Source organism: Leucopleurus acutus, assembly GCF_964270905.1.
Source record: "Leucopleurus acutus genome assembly, chromosome: 14".
Classification (NCBI taxonomy): domain Eukaryota; kingdom Metazoa; phylum Chordata; class Mammalia; order Artiodactyla; family Delphinidae; genus Leucopleurus; species Leucopleurus acutus.
In genome coordinates, this window is record NC_139156.1 from 82,793,278 (window position 1) to 82,814,563 (window position 21,286).

Here is a 21,286-nt window from a genome sequence, read left to right on the forward strand (position 1 = left end):
TACATGTAAAATATACCAGGAAGGGGCTTCCCTGGTGGCGCAGTGGTTAAGAATCTGCCTGCCAGTGCAGGGGACACAGGTTCGATCCCTGGTCCGGGAAGATCCCACATGCTGTGGAGCAACTAACCCCGAGTGCCACAACTGCTGAGCCTGCACTCTAGAGCCCACGAGCCACAGCTACTGAAGCCCGCGCGCCTAGAGCCTGTGCTCCGCAACAAGAGAAGCCACCACAGTGAGAAGCCCAGGCATCACAGCGAAGACCCAACGCAGCCAAAAATGAATAAATAAATTTTTAAAAAAATTAAAAAATATATATATATACCAGGAAAACAAAATTACCAGTTAAGACGTAAAGTGTAAATATTATTTCAAACCTGGAAGCACTATGTTACATTTAAGGAACTTTAAATTTTGATAATCCAAACCATAGCTAAGGATAACTATTTAAATATGAATACTTATTTTAAATATAACAGCTTCCAGATTTCATGAGACGTTATAGAAATACCTTTTTATGTTTTCTAGAATCCACGTGGGGAGGAGTCTCAGGACACACATGAATTGCTAAGTGCAGTTTCACTGTGTCATTTTTAGGCCACACAGATACTTGAATGAATTTATGACCCTTCCAAATCTTTGCATGTTTCCTACAAAATTTATCTTTCCCCAGAACCTCTAGGAGTGTGGCTCTTTCGGGTCTCAGGTTTTCCGTGACGATCTGCTCTTTCTGGGTATGCTTGGCTCTCCCTTTTCCTCTTAGAGTCTCTAGTTATAGGCACGGAAGGGCTCGTCTGCTCTGGGGTCAGGGTCGCCTTGCTTCCTTCTCCTTTACACATCACTCTTGTTTTACAGCCACCCGCAGTTAGCTGTAATTATTGATAGGCCGTCTAGTTCGCTGGGTTACGCTGGTGTTTTGCATTTTATCCTTTTACAGTTGTCCTAATGTACTGCTGCCTTTCCTGCCGCTGGTATTGACAGGTCAAGCTGGCAGATAAAATGCAGGCCCTGTGTATCACTGATCCCCTTCTCCTTCCTTCCTTTCTCTACATTTGGTAGCGTCCCTGCCACCAGAGCAGAGCTAAAGGGATCTAGGGGACAGCAGGCCAGGCTAAAGTGGTAATGGCACCTCAGATAATACACTTAGGTGGGCGTGAGTGAGCTATATCAGGGATTACAGAATTTAATTAATACAATTGTTTAAAGCTTTTATTGCATCTTTTATTTTTTCCAAAAGTCTCACTTGGAATTCAAAGGGCACAGATAAATGCTGCCCCTAGTTGAAGGCTGGGGCAAGACCAAACAAATGTTTGGCCTCTTCTCATTTCACTGGACCCCCCGCCACAGGTGGCCACCCTCAGGTACCTCCAGTAACCCTAAGGAAAGCAGAGTAGAAGTGACTGACACAAACAGGTCCCATCTTGAGGCATAATCCTGGTGTCTTCAATCCTGTTCTACTCTGGGATGTCTGGCTCATCGTGACTGTTGCTGAGAAACTCCTTTCCTACCCTGTGCATGTTACTAAAACCACTCTTTCACCTAGTGTTTCCATCTTGGTAAATAGTTAGCTCCATTCATTCAGTTACACAGGCTGAAACGAAACCTGCAGTCATCCTTGTCTCTTCCCTACTCTCCGCTTCCAGTCCCTGAGCACACCATGTTGCTTTTCTGCCTTCAGAATACATCCCACCTTGCCACCCTGGTCAGCCTCTTTTCTGTTTTTCTCCTAGAAACAAACTGCAGTAGCCAATTAGCAGTCTTCTTTTTTCACTCTCCACCCCCAGTCCCCCAACACACACACCACAGTCTAGTACAGTGGTCAGTTACACGGGTTCTTAAACCAGACTGCCTGCATTCATACCTGGGTCAGCTGTCGTATGTCATTAAGAACATGAATTAACCTTTCTGGGCCTCAGTTTCCTTAACAGGTAAATGACGAGGAGGAGGAAGGTACTAGTTACCTCATACAGTTGTGTCAGATAAGTTATTATATGGAAATTACTTAGAGTAGCGCTTGGCAAATAGTAAACGTCCAGTGAATGTTAGGTAGTGGGTGACACTGAGGGCATTGCAGTTGTTATTTTTTATTCATACAGAGTCTAAACTGACCACCTTCAGACATTAATCAGATGTGTCCTCCATCGGCCTCCTGTCACTTTTAGAGCAGTATCCAGAGTCCTCACCATGGCCTGCAGGACCCCCTCCGACCATCCTCTGCCCTCGCTCCTTTTCCTGCAGCTGTCCTGCTGCTGCCCTCCGCCTGCCACGCGACTGCTGCCTCCGTGCCCGTGGGTCCTCTGCCGGACGTGCTCACCCCGCACACGGACACGCGACTTGCCACTCCCTTCCTTTCATCTCTGCTCAGTGTTAGATCCTCAGAGCGGTCAGAGTATCGTTCTGTCATTTTCTGTATCCTTCAACTTAACACATTATTGACCGGAGGTGTATTAACGCCACAGACGTTAGTTTCTGCAAAAATCCCCCAGTCAATAATGTGTTATCTTTTCATAAGATATGAAGAAAATCATCGCTACCTAACATCACGTTATATATCTGTTTGTTGATTATTTACCCCACTATGCTGAGTTCCATAATAAATGAAAGCAAGAGACTTTGTTCATCATTTAGCCCCAGGCCCTTTCATGTACATAGTAGGTGGTCAAGAGGTGTTTGTTAAATGGAGGGATGGGGTGGGGTGGGGTGGGGTGGACGATCGAAGAAAGATTTTCCCATTTGTTCTTACACGAGAAATGCTGAGGTTACAAACCAGATAGTTGGAGGGAGGCCTGAGTAAACTTTCTCGAGATGAGAACTCCTTAGGGAAGAGTTCAGGTTGATTTTTCTTTTCTTTTCTTTTCTTTTTCCTTTTTTGTTGATAAGAATGTATCAAGTAATTTACCATAATTGTCTCAATTAATCACGTATGGATTAGTTGCATTATTAAATTAGTACCTTTTTATAGTTAATGTTCAAGGTCTGCTACATATGCCTTTCCTTTGCAGCTAATGACAAGGAAATTGGGTTTATCTTTTATTGAGCATTATTAAATGCAAGAAACATGTCATTCTCCCTCTTATTACAACCTCAGGTCACAAGAAGAGGGATTTAAAGTCTGTCTAGAATTACGAAAAATAGAAACATAAGTAATCTTCACCAAAAATTCTTCTTCCGATAAAGAGCAGTAGGTCCAGGTGTCTATGAAAATGTGATTTTTTTTTTTAAGCATTCATGTGTAAAATGCTTTCTAGTCCCTCAGAGATAGAACAGAGTTATTTGTTCACTTAGGAATTTTAAAAATTAGCACTTGCCATTTATCTTAAATAATGATGTAATTTAATTACTGTTTGATGACTGTACTAATTCATTGACATTAATACTTATCCATTAACTTCAACACGTGGAGAAATTAGAGAAATAAAGAATTTCAAGAATAACTGGTAATCTTGAGCATCTTTGTTTTCTTCGTAATTCCTGAGATTTAAAGAAAGTACCCTTACTAATTTCACTTCACTATAATGTACCACATTTCTAGGACATGCAGGCTATTCGGTGCTTTTTACTTTGGGCCTCTCCTACGCCTGCATACTTAAACCCAACAGGCTTCTGAACTACATCTTGTTATAATCTGAGTGAAAAAATGACTTTCTGATTTGAAGAGGGGTTCATCACATGCTAATTTGTCATTTAGCCTGTTTTAAAAAATCACTGACATTAAATGAGTTAGTGTTTGGAGTTGATCTTCTAAATTGTGTCTATCCAAATTGGTACCACTCAGAGATGGTATCAGAGGATGTGTGTGACTGTCGGACGGTAACGCAGGTGCTCTGTGGCGAGCTTGGGGAGGGTGGCCATCTCCCATGGAGCAGGACAAAGCCCACCTGATCTTTACTATCGGCATGAGTGACGATCACGAAAGAGGTCCTGCAGGCTTTCCGATCCTTCCACAGCAGCTTTTCCCATCGCTGTGAGGCAGAATTCACCACACTTTGCATTGTTCACCAGCCTACCCTGTGTTTTTTCTTAATGTCAACATAGAAGATTTTTACCTCTTCTATTTACAAACGTGATTTTTATTAGAGAAAGAATTTAACCGTAAGTCAGAGTAGCCAAAAATCAGAGGTCTTTGCTGTAAGCTGTTTTCTCTTTTTATTCATACGTGGACTTAAAATTTTATTATTATTATTATTACAGGCCATGGTTGCTTGTTATCCAGGCAACGGAACGGGTTATGTACGTCATGTCGATAATCCAAATGGAGATGGAAGATGTGTGACATGTATATATTATCTTAATAAAGACTGGGATGCCAAGGTATGCCACCTCATTGAGCATTTTTTTTTCTTACAGGTATTTTTTCCTCACAAGTAGTGTTAAGATTCATACTCCTCATAGGTGAGACTGTCTTTAAAACGTGGCACAGTTAAACATTCTTCCTTAGGTATGTTTCACTCAGGTATCGGGAGTGGGTCTTTGTTAACATGAAACAGATCCTAATAGAGCTCAAAAAGTAGATTCCCTTATTTCGGATGTTGAACCATTCATATCCAAAATTTAACATTAACAAAAGTATCTTTTATTAAAATAATATCCCTTCTAATAGTTTTTATAAAAACACTTCTGAGAGTGTTTGTTTTGTCATGACTTTTATGGGAGATTATGTATTATGATTATGAAGTTATTTGCTCTTTAGCGCCTGCATTTCGTGCTTTGCATTGTTGCAGAGGTGTTGTCTGGCACTGGGCTATGGGATATAGGAGGCAGGATTTCTTTGTCCCCGGATTATGAAAAGCTAGTTTATCGGTACTGAAAAATCCTGTAAAACCAGTTAGAATGTGCAGCGTATCCAATTTCTTGTGTTGCAAATATTTATTCCCTTAACATCAGCCTGAGTTTCACTTAAGTTTAAATGATTTAAACTTTAGAAGTGTGTCATGTATTATTGCACTGGAGGTTGTATAAACTAATTTTTGGTTGATTTTTGTAAAAAATCTCTTTTTACTTACATGTAATGAAGCAAAATATTTAAATAGAAAAGTGAACATAATGTATAGCCCAGTGGATTTTCAGAGAGTGAACACACTTGTGTAGCCAAGGTAATTTTTAAAAAATCAAATAACCTTTAAAACACCTTCTTCCACCACATGCATACACACATAAATGGAAATCACGAGGTCTTAAATGTACAAAAACTTAGTCCTGTTCTAAAAGCAAATCCTAAAGCTTAGAGTATGCTCACGGTGATCCAGTCATCTTTCCATATCATATACTGATTTAAAGAATTTCCTCTGTCCTTGATACTCTATGTAGAAAACCCTAAAGATTCCACACAGAAACTGTTAGAACTGATAAATGAATTCAGCAAGGTAGCAGGATACAAGATTAATATACAGAAATCTGTTGCATTTCTTTACACTAACAATGAAATACCAGAAAGAGAAAGTAAAAAAAATTCTGTTTAAAATCATATCATAAAAAGAATATATCTAGGAATAAATCTAACCAAGGAGGTGAAGGACTTATATGCTGAGAACTATAAGACACTGATAAAGGAAATCAAAGGTGATGCAAGGAAAAGGGAAGATATTCCATGCTTTTGGATTGGAAGAATTAATATAGTTAAAATATGGCCATATAACCCAAAGCAGTCTACAGATTTAATGAAATCCCCATCAGATTAGCCATGACATTTTTCACATAACTAGAACAGATCATCCTAAAATTCATATAGAATCACAAAAAAAACAGAATTGCCAAAGTGATCCTGAGGAAAAAGAACAAAGCTGGAGGCACAGCCCTCCCGGACTTCAGACTATACTCCAAAGCTACAGTACTCAAAAGAGTGTGGTGTTGGCACAGAAACAGACATATGGATTGGTGAGACAGAATAGAGAGCCCAGAAACAAACCCACACACCTACGGTCAGTTAATCTTTGACAGAGCAGGCAAGAATATACAGTGGAGAAAAGACAGTCTCTTCAGCACGTGGTGCTGGGAAAGTTGGACAGCCGCATGTAAATCAGTGAAGTTAGAACACACCTTCACACCGTGCACAAAAATAGACTCAAAATGGCTTAAAGACTTAAATATAAGACATGACAGCATAAAACTCCAAGAAGAGAACACAGGCAAAACATCCTCCGACATAAATCGTACCAATGTTTTTCTTAGGTCAGTCTCCCAAGGCAATAGAAACAAAAGCAAAAATAAACAAATGGAACCTAATCAAACTTATAAGCTTTTGCACAGCAAGGGAAACCATAAACAAAAAGAAAAGACAGCCTATGCGCTGGGAGAAAATATTTGCAAACAGTGCGACCGACAGAGGCTTAATTTCCAGAATATACAAACAGCTCATACAATTCAATAACAAAACAAACAAACAACCCAATCAGAAAATGGCAGAAGAACTAAGTAGACATTTCTCCAAAGAAGACATGCAGATGGCCAACAGACACAGGAAAAGATGCTCAACATTACTAATTATCAGAGAAATGCAAATCAAAAGTACAATGAGGTAACACCTCACAGAACGGTCAGAATGGCCATCATCAAAAAGTCTACAAATAATAAATGCTGGAGAGGGTGTGGAGAAAAGGGAACCCTCTTGCACTGTTGGTGGGAATGTAAATTGGTGCAGCCACTATGGAGAACAGTATGGAGGTCCTTAAAAAATTAAAAAGAGTTACCATATGATCCAGCAATCCCACTCCTGGGCATGTATCTGGAAAAGACGAAAGCTCTAATTCAAAAAGATACATGCACCCCAGTGTTCATAGCGGCACTACTTACAATAGCCAAGGCATGGAAGCAACCTAAGGGTCTATCAACAGAGGAATGGATAAAGAAGATGCAGTACATATATACAATGGAATACTACTCAGGTACAAAAAAGAACAAAATAATGCCATTTGCAGCAACATGGATGGACTTAGAGTTTATCATGCTAAGTGAAGTAAGTCAGACAGAGAAAGACAAATATTATATGATATCACTTATATGTAGAATCTGAAAAATATTACAAATGAACTTATTTACAAAATAGAAACAGACTCAGACATAGAAAACAAACTTATGGTTACCAGAGGGGAAAGTGGGGAGGGATAAATTGGGAGTATGGGATTAACAGATGCACACTGCTATATCTAGAATAGGGAAACAAGGATTTACTATATAGCACAGGGAACCGTATCTGATATCTTGTAATAAACTATAATCGACAAGAATTTTTAAGAAAGAGTAATATAGATATGCACACATATGTGTGTAACCGAATCACTCTGCTGTACATCTAAAGCTAACACAATATTGTAAATCAACTATACCTCAGTAAAATGAATAAAGTTTAGAATTAAAAAAAAAGAGCAAGTAACAAAAAAAATGCAAGAATAGAAAGTATTATAGAAGTGTGACAAGTAGTTAAAAGTAAAAAATGTTACTTTTCTGGGAAAAAAAAAGAATTTCCTCTGTCCTACTCCAAGTTCAAAGTAGAGGTAAGTTTTACTGCTAGGTATATTTTGAGGCATTATGTCAACAAACATGGTTTTTTGTTATAGCTTTTAAAGTTTGAAATAGAGACATAAAATTGGTAATTCACCTTGAGCCCAACACACAAAACAAATTGCTATAAATTTGGTTAGAATTAAAACTTTTTTTCCGATTTTGTGAATATCTAGAAAACTATGAATATGTTTGATCAACTCTTAAATTTTACATTTTGTTAGAATCTAGGTTCTTTCTAGGCTGATCTTTTAATTTTTATATGACCTGTCCGAGGTCATTAATACGTTGTTTTTAAATTAGCATATAAGCAGAAAAAAATCTTCAGTATTTTTATATGTAAAACTGAAAACTTTCACTGCAAGATTGCACTGAATATGTACACTGTGGCAGAAGTTGTTCTGGGTGCTGGAAACAGCAGAAATAGAACTATCCCTCCTAGAGCTTGGGCTGGAGTGGAGGGTACAGATCAGTAGACGGACGATTACACTTGGCACTGCCAAGTGCAGGACAGATTGCTGTGGGAACACGTGGGAGCCCGCCTAATTCAGGGGTCAGGGAACGTTTCCCAGAGGAAGAATGGTAGCTTCAACTACGTGTTTCTGAACATTTTCAGCAGATGGCCTGTGCTATTCCCGGCGACTCCAGTGAAAGGGCGGAGGGCAGGGGGAGAGAAAAGAGGCATGTTCTCGGTCACAGTCTAGAGCTCCTTTAAAAGATGTCTGCACGAGTGCTTTGGCAGTCGCTCGGAACAACGCTGGAACCTGAGGAAGGAAGGCAAGGGAACCGGGTAGCTTGAATCTGCCTTACTTGACAGTGAGCCTGTAAACAGCTTCTCTGGCTGTAGTGGAACCGAGGAACAGGCTCAGCCTCCATGGTGTCTTGATCAAGTATCAATGTGCCTTTCAGTTGAAGAGTCTACCTGTTAGGAGTTGAGTTTTCCAAGGGTGAAGAGCTACTCACTTGGGTCGGGTTTACCTCGCTTTACTCCCCCCCACCCAGATTATAATTACCACAAGGACCACATCTGTCTGAATTATTTCCTACTCTGCACCCAGGGCCCAGAACAGGGCCCAGAACAATAGACATCCAGTCAGTATTGGAATGAATAGGTAAGTCCATCTGGTCCAAACAGAGAAGGATATTTGCTGGGGTAAATAGTAATGATCCTTTGTGAGGGGAGTCCAGTTGTATAGGCAGGGAGTCATCCCTTTGTCAGGCCCAGTCTGGGGAGGGAGAGCTACAGTTTCTAATAATGGCTGCAGCGCTGATGATAAATGACACTTTCTACTGATGTAGTGAGTTCCTTAAATAAGAGGCATTAGATTTGGCAAGGGCAAAGAGCTAGTTCTTTGACATACTTAAACCATTTGTAGTAATTTAGTCAACATGACTAGATATGGCTACATTTTTAAGAGTAGGTTAAGCAGATCATCACCATACATAAATAAATGCTTACTACTTTTTCAGGCTTTCACGTGTCATTTTAAGACTTTTGAGTTCAGATCATATACATCTGTCTCATCAAGCATTTACAAAATTCTCTAGAAGAAGGAACGAATGTTTCCTTGTATTGATTGGTGCATGTACTTGAAATCTCAGCTCACCTTCCCACCTCGTTAGCCGAGATATGTTTGTGAATAATTGATTTAAGACTTCGGATATCCTGAATTGGTCTTTTCCCCCCTAAATTTAATTTTGTAGCATTCTTGGTCACTCACGCTTACATATTTGGCCCTTTTCCTAGGTAAGTGGAGGTATACTTCGAATTTTCCCGGAAGGCAAGGCCCAGTTTGCCGACATTGAACCCAGGTTTGATAGACTGCTGTTTTTCTGGTCCGACCGTCGCAACCCTCATGAAGTGCAGCCAGCATACGCTACAAGGTAGTACTCCTCCCCTTCAGGAAGAAGTGGTCAAGAGCATGGAGGGTAGGAGGGGGTGGCTGGGGTGAACATGGACATTTTCTAATGCGTACTTTCCTGCTCTTCACCTGCCTTTATCAGAGGGCCTCGGTCGTAACTGTTTAATTTGAATAATTCTATGAGATTGATTCACAGTTGGTACCAGATGCTTGTGAGTCTCTTTGCACAGCCACTCCGTGTCTGGGGTCAGTCGGGAGCACGGGGCTCCCGTCTTCCCTGAACTATGATCCATTCTCGGATCTGGTGAGAGTATTCACTTGGGGAATAAAGATTAGATAGAGAAGGGAAAGGGCAACCTGGTTAAAGGTGGTCCGGCAGGGGTGGGGGGCAGAGGGATGACGTAGAAAAATGATACCGAAGAGAAAAACACATAACCAGAGAGTAGAAATACAGAGGAAGAAGAGTAGAGCAAAGACAAGTGGAGAAGAGGTATTTGGGAGTTAATGTTAGAAAAATCACCCTTCAGCTTTAAAGTGAGCGTCTGTCGGGCTTGCCACGCGCTCCTCTGCATTATTTTCTACGGTGCACTCTACTCCTACAAAGTTTAGTTTTCTAAACCCATTATGTTTAATGTATTCTTAAAAACATTTCTTTTACCATTTACCATGACCCAATTAAAATGTTTAGGCTATTAAAATGGAAGATGTTACAGACATTGTTATCAAAATGAATATTTGGGGAAAAAAGTGCTACTTTTTAAATACCTATTTTTCATTGTAGAAGGGACTTTGAACCTTACAGTAGTGAATCACTGGCATGCATTTGCCTAGGTCCCTTAGACACACTGGGAGAAGAGCTGCCTCTTGATAATGATGTTAGGGACGGGCCAGCTTTTGATGAGTTTCAAGCTCTGAAGACTTTGTCACCTGTCCCTCCTTCTGGCTTCTCTCCGAGCCATGTTGCCTCAGCCGTAATTCATCGTAGTGAGTGCCAGCTGAGTGGTGTGGCTAGCGGCCAAAAGAATCCCTGGGTGGAGGCCGGGGGTCCCGTCACGTCACACGGCGCGCCGTCCTGAATCCCCGCCTCGCCTCCCGTGCCCCCGGTGCCCGTCTCTGCCCTAGAGACCGCTTCACAGACATTGCTTTTTATGGAATCTCGAATACGGTGTGGTTGTAGCCTTTCTAGATGAAGACAGAACCGACATTTTAGGTGGTAAATAGATGCCAGACGATTAGGGAGTGCTCCAGGGGTTTGGAGGAGGGAGACAGGCCTGTTGAATTGGAATCGACGGGTCCAGTGTCACCACTGGGCCTGGAGTGTGGGGAGCGGGGAGTAGGACAGCGTCGGCCTCTGCCAGGAGCGGGGGCGGCTGTGGAAGTCCCAGCAGAGGGGGACGAGGGGACGAGGGGCCTCTAAACAGATGGCTGGAGAGAGAGGCAGGGGAAGCAGAGCCACGCCTGCTGCTCTACAGCTGTCTTCTGGGAAGGCCTTGGGGCAGGTGTTAGAACTCTGATGACTAAGTAACTGAAAGTGTAGGGCGGGTGCGGAAGACATGCCAAAGTGTTTGTGCACCTTCCCTATTGCCACGGCCGCCTGACAGGACAGAAGAGGCTGCGTGGTAGGGGAGGGGCTGGAGTTCTGGCAGCCGGGAGGCCAGACCTCGAGCTCAGCTCTGCCCCTTTGCAGCTGAGTGGCCTGGGGCTTTGGCCTCCCCCGCTGCCCAGACTCCCAGCCTCCACTCTACTCTGCCTTTGACTCGTTGCTTCCGACGTGTTACAGGATTTAGTTCTGCCACGTTTGCTGGCTCTTCATTTGATCAGTCAGTGTTGCTTTGCCCCCAGTGAACACTGGCCAGAAGCCGCAGGACACTCTGACCGATGGCTGCGTTCTACTCAGGCGCTGGTCATGTGCAGCGGGCTTCCCCTTCCTGTGGTGTGTGCACGTTTCCCACGTTATTGGTACCAAAAGCTGTAACTAAGTGGTATTTAATAGACCAGAGATTCTTCAGTATTTGTGAAATGAGATATTCCAAGTGAGTGATGAAATTTTCAGAAAAATGAAACAAAACATAGTATAATTGCTTTGATAAAAATCCTAAAACATTCTTAGCATAATGTAACTTTCTTGATGACTCCAGGTTGTAAAATTGTAAACCCCCATCACGATTCTTTGCCGGTATGTGTGTAGTGGTGTCCTTAGAAGTGGTGGAGACTTAGCCCTCCCTTGCTCTACAGGGCCCCTGGCCTTGAGTCTTTCTCTGTTTTTCTTTTAGAACTTGTGCTATTGATAGCGTGCTTTTTCTGTAACAGCCACTCTTACCTTCTTACTGTCTGTTTCTGATCTGCTGTGGGCTTGCAAAACAGATAATCAAGTAGGTTAAGTAGGTGTTAAGAAAGTCATAAAAACTCATCAACTCTGCAACATAAATTTTAGCTACTCCTGGCTCTCTGCCATGCTCCTGAGCACCGGGACTACTGGTTAAGTGAGTGGGTTGGTGCTCCGCTCCCTTATCATCTGATGTCACCCCAAGTTAGGCATTATTTTGGCGTTACAAGTTTTAGTAGACCTTTGCAACAGAATACCCTTTGTTTTCCCCAGTGTGATCATTCTTACCTATTCTGAATTTTCTTTTAGGTACGCAATAACTGTTTGGTATTTTGATGCAGATGAGAGAGCACGAGCTAAAGTAAAATATCTAACAGGTAAACATCTGGGGCCAGGGCGCACCGGAAGGAAGAGACCCCGCAGCCAGGCAGGGCTTTCCGTGAGCCAGAAGACTGGCTCCTTGTTTCCGTCTGATTCTTAATTCCCCTATTCAAGAGGGCTGCTCTTAAGTCATCTTCATTGTTATCTTGAACCGTCACAATTGCCCAAAGATGAGGAAAGTTTGAGACAAAGAAGTCTGGGAAAATCATTTGAGTCCAAGCTGAGTTTTTCTGTGATAATCCTTTTCAGTCACAGGCTGGCTTCCTCTCATTCTCCCCGCGGAGGAAAGGTGATAATATCCTTTCCGTGTTAGATGTACGTGCTCTGAAGAGTACTCCAGGTCTGCCATGTAAAATGTGGACATGAAGAAAATTAATACAAAGGGGATGAATTGACATGCTGAAATCAGTAAAGCAGACAGGCATGTGGAGTCCACGTCTGCCAGTGGCGTCCATAGGTCACCCCCAGTTACGGGTTATCTCCTGGAGCGGTTGGGTCTGAGGTTTCCATCGGATGGACCACTGACCTGTCTTGTCTTTAACCCTACCTTGTATCTCCACAAACCTGCTCAAGTTCGTTCATATTACTGATTTAACTAGCTGTGTATTCATGAGCCCGTTGATAATCCCACATCAGCCTTTTATAAAACTATAAAAATTGAATGTTCACGTATTTTCTGTGTATTTTTAAAGTTTATTTGTGACAGAAGCCTAGTAGTGTGCTTTCAGTGATGCTGAACACACTGTGCTCTTACAGCAGTTTGCTTTGCTTTTCAGATAAAAGGAGACAAAAATCAGTATCTCTGTGTAGAGAATGATTTTTCCCTTTGAGGGTTTACTAGTTCAGCGTCTGTGCATGCCTCGTAATACAGTCCTGAGGGTAACTTTTGGAAGTGCAAGCATGATCGTTTTCAGATGATGTGTGTTTGCAAAGCTGAAACGCTGTGCATACTGTTAGGAACTTAGTGGGAAGCAGTACTCTGGTGCTTACTGAATGAATGAATTTTTTTTTTTTTTACCTTGCAGGTGAAAAAGGTGTGAGGGTTGAACTCAATAAACCTTCTGATTCAATCAGTAAAGACGTCTTATAGAGCCTTTGATCCAGCAATACCCCACTCATCTACAGTAATTATTGACGCTGTTTGTTAACTTGTGAATACGAATAAATGGGACAAAGAAAATAGACCACCAGTTGGCAATTTAAGGAAACAAACAACTTTTTTGTGTTGCATCAAAACGAAGATTTTGACTGTGTGGCTTTGTACTGCATGATTGACTCCAAACCTGTGATGGGAGGAATATAAGTTATCAGCTGAAAGTGGTATTTACATCTGGACATGAAATAAGTGCCCTAGGTAGAACTTTTCCATTCTTATATTTGCCAGATCTGTCATCTAGCTGACTTCATTTCATCTCTCCCTTTTTTATATAGTCAAGTTTGAATTTGAAGTAATTTTTATATGATCAGGTACAATTTATCAAAACTGAATTGAGAAAAAAATTACAGTATTATTCCCCCAAATAGCATCAATCTATTTTTGTAAACCTCTTCGTACTATTAAATTTTGCCCTAAGAGGCCTCTTATAATGATTGTTGCCAGTGACTAATGATTACTTTAATTTTCTTTTTACTTAAAATAAGAAAAGGAGCACTTTAATCACCAGCTGAAAAATCCGATTGTTTTGTGTCCTGTCTTACACTAATTTGGACTCTTAGAAATTGCTGCTGTTGTTTTCCTGACATTGTTAGTAGTGAAACATAACAGTAAAGCCATCACCGTTTACTACCAATAACTTCTAGTTCATGCATTGTAAGAAAACATACACAAGTAAAAAGGTTTTATCTTTTAAGTTACATTTAAAAAAAACTAAAGTGACTGGCACTAAATGAACTTGAGGTTATCCTCAGCATCAAGTTCCCAAGATAAAGGGCTTTCTTATGCTTTCAGGTATATATATCCTATAGATGTAGAAGATACTGTCCCCTTTCCTAAGACTTTTCCTTTTGCTTCCCGTCAAGTTGATTGTACTTTCAATTTTGCTGTTGACGTTTTCTTCCTACTCGCGTGCCCACCTGGTCAGCAGATCAGCACCTCGTTCCTGTTGGGTAGCGTCCAGGGGAGGCTGTGCACATTCAGACTGAACGGTGTTGGTAGAGACTTAACGTTAGTGACGCCTCAGACCACTGCTGACACACTCCCCAGACATGACGCTCTCCGTCAGTACCGAAAGATGGATGTTTAGCTTACAAACACAAAACACAAAGCAGAAAAACAGATACTTTTATGTTTCATGAGTTTGCTTTTTCACTTTTCAGGAAAAAAAGAGGGAATACTACAAAATCACACAAGGCCTCCCAGACTTCTGTCATTTAACACCTGAATTAGGATGGGTGTCTTAGACTTCAGTTTCCTAGGCTCTTCAGCAAAGCCCTAAGGGTGGTATCTGTATTTTGCGTGAATTATGGGTGTAAGACCTTTGCCCACTTCAGTTTTCTATCTCTATCCTTAATCTTCTTTGCCAAAATAATGTGAGTGTACAGAAATATTTCTGTATATTTCAACCTATGACAGTTTTAGCATCTGTATAGTTTGTACTCAATTAGAGACCTTTTCTATGGAAAGCTCAGTAATTTTTATTAAAAGATTGCTATTGTTCATGTAAAACATGAAAAAAAAATTGTTTAGTGAACTGACAGTGTGGACTTAGGGTGGGATTGAATATTCAGTATTGTGATCTCACTTCCGGAGAACTTGCAGGAGACAATTACAGTTGACTGTTGTTTTTCCTCGCCCGCGTGCAGTTTCGTTCCGCTTCCTCTCCTAGTTCCATAGAATACAGCGGAGCGTCTCGACAGTAAGTGCCTCTGCCCCCTGCCCTCCACACTCCCCGAGCGCAAGTTGTCTTTGCCACCCGGCCTGCGGTGCAGTGCGCTGCCTGAGGCCACAACTCAAAAAGCGCTGTTATTTTTAGGTCTAGTAGAAATCGTATGATGTGGATGGGAGGCTTGTCTGTGAAGGTGTACAGCAACAGCCTTTTAATCTGGGAGCGCCTGTGTCATTCAGATGTGTTTCTCTGCAGTTGTGCAAAGTGTCAGATTCTACTACCTGTGGGTTTTGCTCACCAGACAGGTTTTAAGTTTTGGTTTTTTGTGTTTTTTTGTTTTTTGTTTTTGGAAAAGTTGATATAAGTTCTTGGAGATTGTTGTGAAAGGATTGAGAGATCGGGATAGCCATTCCTTTAATATCCATTTAAAATCTGTTCATTTCATGTTAGTGGGACCGTTAACTTGTCACCAAGCAGGACTCTATATAAAACAAAATTTAAAACTTTTTGTGGCCTATATGTGTTTAATCCTGGTTAAAGATAAAGCTTCTAATGCTGTTTTCATTCACCATATTAACCAGCCGTAAAACACAGAGCTTTATCCACAGCAGGCAAAGAATTTGAGGATTCATCTACGGATAGACTATAAAGTCATGTAATTTGAGAAGCGGCGTTTCATTATGAAAAAGCTCTCCAGATGCTTGTAAAGCTAATCTAATTAAAAAGATGTATAAATGTTCTTGAAAAAGTTATGCTGCTTTCCGCCTGTCTTGTTTTTTTTTTAATCCTTTATCATACGCTGACTTTCTTAATGGGCCCTTCCGTCAGATAATGTGCTTTTCTATCACACATCTCTGGTTCAGTCCAGAGCGTTTGGTATTGCTTTTTATAAATGATAACGGGGAAGAGAGAGAACAGTAAACATGGGAGTCCGACAATTTCAGCAACATCCTGGGAGTAGCTGAACTGGGTCCACGGGCTCCATGACCTCTGGCTGGATTCTCAGCATTTGGATTCTTGCCCTTTTACTAGGATTTTTATGCTGTCGAGCATATCTGTGTCGCCCCGCTGCTGCAAAAAGGAAGGGCCACTAGGTTCTATCGCTGGCCGTCACAGGTGTCCTATGTGTGTATGCAAGAAACTGAAGAGCTCTCACAATATGAGGTCAATATACAAGTTCATTTCTCTCTTATTTAAAATATTTTTCGGTATGGTGTTTTTGTTATATCCCAACCTATGCTGGGGCATTTGCACAGTTGTGCTGAAACATAGCTGCGTGGGTTAAAGGAGAGGGCAGATGAGCTAGGGATGGAGACTTCGTTAAATTCGGTAGCGTGGCAAAAGAGCACGGCCAGGATTGGCCAGTCGGTTCAGTTCTGGCTCAGCCACTTAGTTGCGTGACCTTCGGAGCCCTTTTCATCTGAAAACAAGCACAGTAGCTCCAATCTTAAGAGTCGTGCGCGACCTAAATGAAACACACGTTATTCCCAAGACACACAGGGTTCAAGGATGAGAGTGTATCTCGGCCGTGGGTGGCAGTTATATGTATTTATACCATATATTTGATCATATAATTGTACATGGACTTGCGGAAGTACCCAGTCTCCACTGCTTCAAGAATAGGTTTTTAGACATCTTAATGCCCAGGAATGCGTTCTCCAGATTCTGCCGTTGATTTTAAGGCAGAGTCTTCTCATGATGTTGACCAGCAAGTAAATTTCACCTGAAACATGGCAGTGCTCAAGGACGGACCATTGGACCAATGATACGTATAAAGGGCGTGGCCTCATGAGCCGGGAAGAGCTTTACAAGTAGGAAACACTTAAATATAAACCAGTTCATAAGACAGGGAGAGCCTACGCAGCTGCAGGCGGCTAAAGCTCTGCTTATCGAATGGATAATTTCTGCGCTCTGAACAGGTGTTGTAGAGGTTACTGGATAGGGAGTAGTTACTGGATGAGACGTCTCTTTCATTGAGATTAGGCCTTTTTCTGCCAAAATTGTTATATTTCTATGCTTTTCTATAAAATGCCTTTACAGTTTTCTAAGTCAAAGGTATAAATGCACACGTAGCTAAGTCAGCTTGTTTTGTAGGGGTTGTTAAGGAAAACAGCCCCTTGTGTCCTTCCCCTGAGAAAAGATTTCACCTCTTCTAAGTGATTCTTTGGGTGTGTGCCCGGTTCTTAATACAGTTGCGTCACGCGGGCCTCTCACTGTCGTGGCCTCTCCCGTTGCGGAGCACAGGCTCCGGACGCGCAGGCTCAGCGGCCACGGCCCACGGGCCCAGCCGGTCCACGGCATGTGGGATCTTCCCGGACCGGGGCACGAACCCGCGTCCCCTGCATCGGCAGGCGGACTCTCAACCACTGCGCCACCAGGGAAGCCCGCGTGCTACATTCTTGATTCTTCATTGTCCGACATTTATCTCCTAACTTCCCCACGTGGAAGGTAAGAATACAGGTGTCTCTCCAGCCCTCCTCCACTGCCCCTGCGACACCTCCCCGATCTCCTTACACAATTACATTGTAACTTAGGTCACATTAATGTTAGACTATCTGGGACTTCCCTGGCGGTCCTTCCCTGGTGATCCAGTGGTTAGGACTCTGCGCTTCCACTGCAGGGGGCACGGGTTCGATGCCTGGTTGGGGAACTAGGATCCTGCATGCCGCGCGGCGCAGCCGGGGGTGGGGGGGGGGGGGAAGGCTATTTGTTCTAATTCAAAGGTGAGACGCAGAATAAACCATGATGACTTTCCCAGTTTACTTTTTTCTTTACGTCTTGCTTGATCTTTTGTTTTCCCCTGTGGCGTCTAACCTGCAGGAACCTGGAGTGGTTGCCCTTTGCGCCTGGCGCACAGCTGCCTTCCCTAGACCTCCTTCCACATTGTTCTGGAGATCTATCACCACTCCCCGTTGGGTCTCCCATTTCCTGGGTCCCGTGTCTTCCTCGGTCTTGGTTTACTTCCTCAATCTGGTGGGCCTGGCCTTCAACGCGTTCTGTGAAAGAGTATGTGAGAGCTCAGTTTCCTGGGACCAATGTCTTTTTTTTTTTTTTGACCCTCACATTTAATTGGTAACTTGCCTGAGTTTAGAAATCTAGCTTGGAAATGATTATCCTTCAGACTTTTGAAGGCACTGTCCAGGCTCTAAGTCGCAGTGTGGATGCTGAGAAATCTGAAGCCGTTCCTGTCTCTAATTCTTCACATGTCATCTGCTTTTCCTCTGTGGAAGCTCACGGAATAATTCTTTGTCCGCAGGGCTCCACCGTTTTACAGTCACCCGTTCTCCGCCAGTACGCTAGGTATGCAAGCTGTAAATTCGTGCCGTACATTCGGGGACATTTTCTTAAATTGTTTCTCCCCTCCACCCTCTCTGCTCTTTCTGAACCCGTGTCATTCAGACAGTGCACCTCAGGTTTGAGCCAGCTGCTGTCGTCTGCTTCCTCTGCGTCTTTGTCCTTTACCGAGGAGACGTGTCTTTTTCAGTTCTGCCCGCAAGGGTTTCACGTCTGCTCTCACGTTTTTAATTTTCAAGAGCTCTCTTTTATGTTCTCTAAATTTTTAAAATATAGAAAAACCTATTCTGTTGAATAGACACAGTATTGAACGTTATTTTCTGTTTGATTTCATTTTTGTCTGTCAGGTTAGAAGCTTTCCTCCCAGGTCTGATAGTTCTTGCTGTGTGTTCATATTTAAGGGGGGAGTACTTGAGCTTCTGGTTTTCCAAGGAATAGTAGTTGCTGCCTAAATCTGAATCTCTTTCACTGTCTTCCCAACAAAGTCACCTATAACCTGTACCTGCAGCATAACTGTGAGACACAGAAAAAAGTTCATCTTATGGGAAACTAGAGCCGGCATCAGAATTCCTATGAAGGCAGAGTCAGGTGGAAACTATATGGTAAAGGGACAAGGGCAGGGGCCTAGCTGTGGCAGTACACAGGGCAAGAACACAGGGCCCCCAGCACGAGTGATGGGGATGCTGACGCCTCACACCAGTGCATCACAGCGCTGCCCACGGGATCATCAAGGGGAAGTCTGAATGAGATTGAAGGGGGCTGTGTGAGGAATGTACTGTGTCTGGGACAGGGGGAGATGTCTCCTGGAGGCTTGATGATAAAATGAAAGGAGGAAGTAAGGGTCTTAGAAAAGTAAAATTACAGAATCAGGTGAGACTCCAAGCCCCAACACACCTCACAAAGAAAAGTGTTTTCTCTTGAGAAATACCGTATTTCACTGTTCCAACAGAAGAAAACACTCTTGAATCAGAAACCCCTCATCCTTGCCTACATCGAACCAACTGTTCCTGCAAGTCAAGGAAAAGAATACCTTTCAAAATGAGCCGAAAGGGGAAGAAAATATCTACAAACACTACTATCTATAAGAAGAAAAAAAAACGAGAAGTATAGCTGCTGAAAATTCTCCCCTCAACCATAAGGCAGAAAACTGCAACAATATTCGGTGTGAATTAAATATCCTCCAACAGAACTTGGCAGGAAATAAAAACTAACACCTGAAATTCGAAATTCAAAACCTCAGAACAAAAATGGTCCAAAAGACTCCTCAGGAAGCTGTGAAACAAGAGCTGATGTAACTCAGTAGAGAAATTGAAAACGACAAAATTAAAAATTTAAATTGTGAGGTACCCCAGGAAGAATAGATTTAACTGAATATATAATGAAGGCCATTTAAAAAAAAAAAGAGTAGGAAAGCAGCCCAGAGTACAAAATAAAATAGGCACAAAGAGTTGGAAAGCAGGATGGACACATACACGCCTGCTATACCAATGAGAATGAACAGTCTACAAATAACAACCACGGTGGCTCTCACAGACATGCCAAGAAGCTAGACTCCATCCTCCCCTCGGGGATCCTATGGAGGTGGCTATTTGAGTATCTGATGTTAAGAATGCAACTGAACAGGTGTCTGGGTGCATCTTACCTTCCCTATGGAATTATTTTAAATGTATACAAATACATAAAGGAACCCTGTGAGGAATCTTTTGTTAAAAAAATCCAGTTTTCTTTCATGTAGATGCAGATTTTCATGTATTTAGTTTGCAAAGCATGCTTATAACCTGGAATGATTTGGGTCTTAAGAATATCCTATCTTGAAAATACAAACTTTGATTCTTCAGGGAAGTATGGGAACGAGTCAGTGTTACATTAAGATGTTTTTGCAAAAGCAGGTAACAATGGAAGTTGAGAAACGCCAAGAATTTAACAGGCCCCTCTTCTTTCTTCTAGACCTCTGACACAGGGGAAAAAGGACATTATGTCCTAGGAAGCTTTCAGACTAACCTAGATGATACACCACAAAATAAGAAGTACCAGACATTCAAAGGAAGAGTGCTGTGATTTTGAAAGCAGTAGAAAGTATAGGTCCCACCGCGTCTGGAAGACATTGTTGGGGAGTACCATGTTTTGCCATATGTTTGTTAAGTGTTCAGAGTGGAAGGTGAAATGAAAACAAGTCTGGGGAGATTACGGTGCCCTGTAGATCAGTCCTCGTTTGTCTGAACAAGCACACACTCTTGGCCATGCTGTGTCCCCTCCTCTCTCAGGACTTGAGATCCTAACCTACCGTTTCCCTTTATGGGTCAAAATTAGCAATTACTATGCCCGTTGAAGTTTCTCCCTTACATCCTTTTGGCTTTGCTTTTTGCCTTCGGTTTTTCAGAGAAATTTAATTTACTAAGAGCGCCATCTGGTGTTCAGTTAAGCCAGAGGGTATAAATCTTTTGGTAGGTTTATTAGCACCAGAGCTGAAGAAAGCAAACAGCGGCTTGTTTCTGTATTACAGTCTACAACGGTGTAAATTTTAATATTGAGATGATTCCTGAGTCACTTAAGAAGATCAAGTCTTTCACTTTTCATATCAAAAGGTGTGTGATGATGTGTATGGAATTATATAACTTCTAACATTCTAGTGGAATGTTAGAAAAATAAAGGAAAACCAGAGCTGATCTCCACGTTGCATCCTTTTCTGTTAATTTCAACTCCCCAGGCAATTTAATCTGTAATAATAATTGTCCAATAGTTTCACTTCATTTGGTGGATATGCTACTTAGTCAACAACAAACACAACAAATTGCTAAGGCACCAATAGCCTCAAGGACAAAAAATTGAGACAAAGAACAACAGGAACCCACTGCCCCTCAATAAGGACTAACTGCAAAAAGACTTCCGCTTTTTCACCAAGCAGCCCAGTGAGAGGAGATACCGCGTGTGCCCCAGGCACGGGATCCCAGCTGGGTACTAAATCTGCAGGAAGATGCAGCGCCTCTTTCACTTTGACATTCTAATTTACTTAAAACTCCTCTAAGCTTTGGGGGGGGGGGGGGAACCACAAGCTCAGAGCTTTAGGACAACGGGATACTCTGTGAGATTTTTGTCCCATTTTC

At 42.2% G+C, this 21,286-nt stretch overlaps 1 protein-coding gene across 2 annotated transcripts in view; it reads left to right on the forward strand.

The window, feature by feature from the left end:
* The window catches only part of EGLN1 (egl-9 family hypoxia inducible factor 1), a 56,344-nt gene extending 42,694 nt beyond the window's left edge, over window positions 1-13,650 (forward strand). For both annotated transcript variants that reach the window (XM_082854253.1, XM_082854252.1), the window contains 4 exons: window positions 4,189-4,308; window positions 9,242-9,378; window positions 11,992-12,059; window positions 13,089-13,650. In XM_082854253.1, the coding sequence (XP_082710379.1) occupies window positions 4,189-4,308; window positions 9,242-9,378; window positions 11,992-12,059; window positions 13,089-13,153 (390 nt within the window). In that variant the 3' untranslated portion in view covers window positions 13,154-13,650. The remainder of the gene's footprint in view (window positions 1-4,188; window positions 4,309-9,241; window positions 9,379-11,991; window positions 12,060-13,088) is intronic.
* The last annotated feature ends 7,636 nt before the right edge of the window (window positions 13,651-21,286 follow it).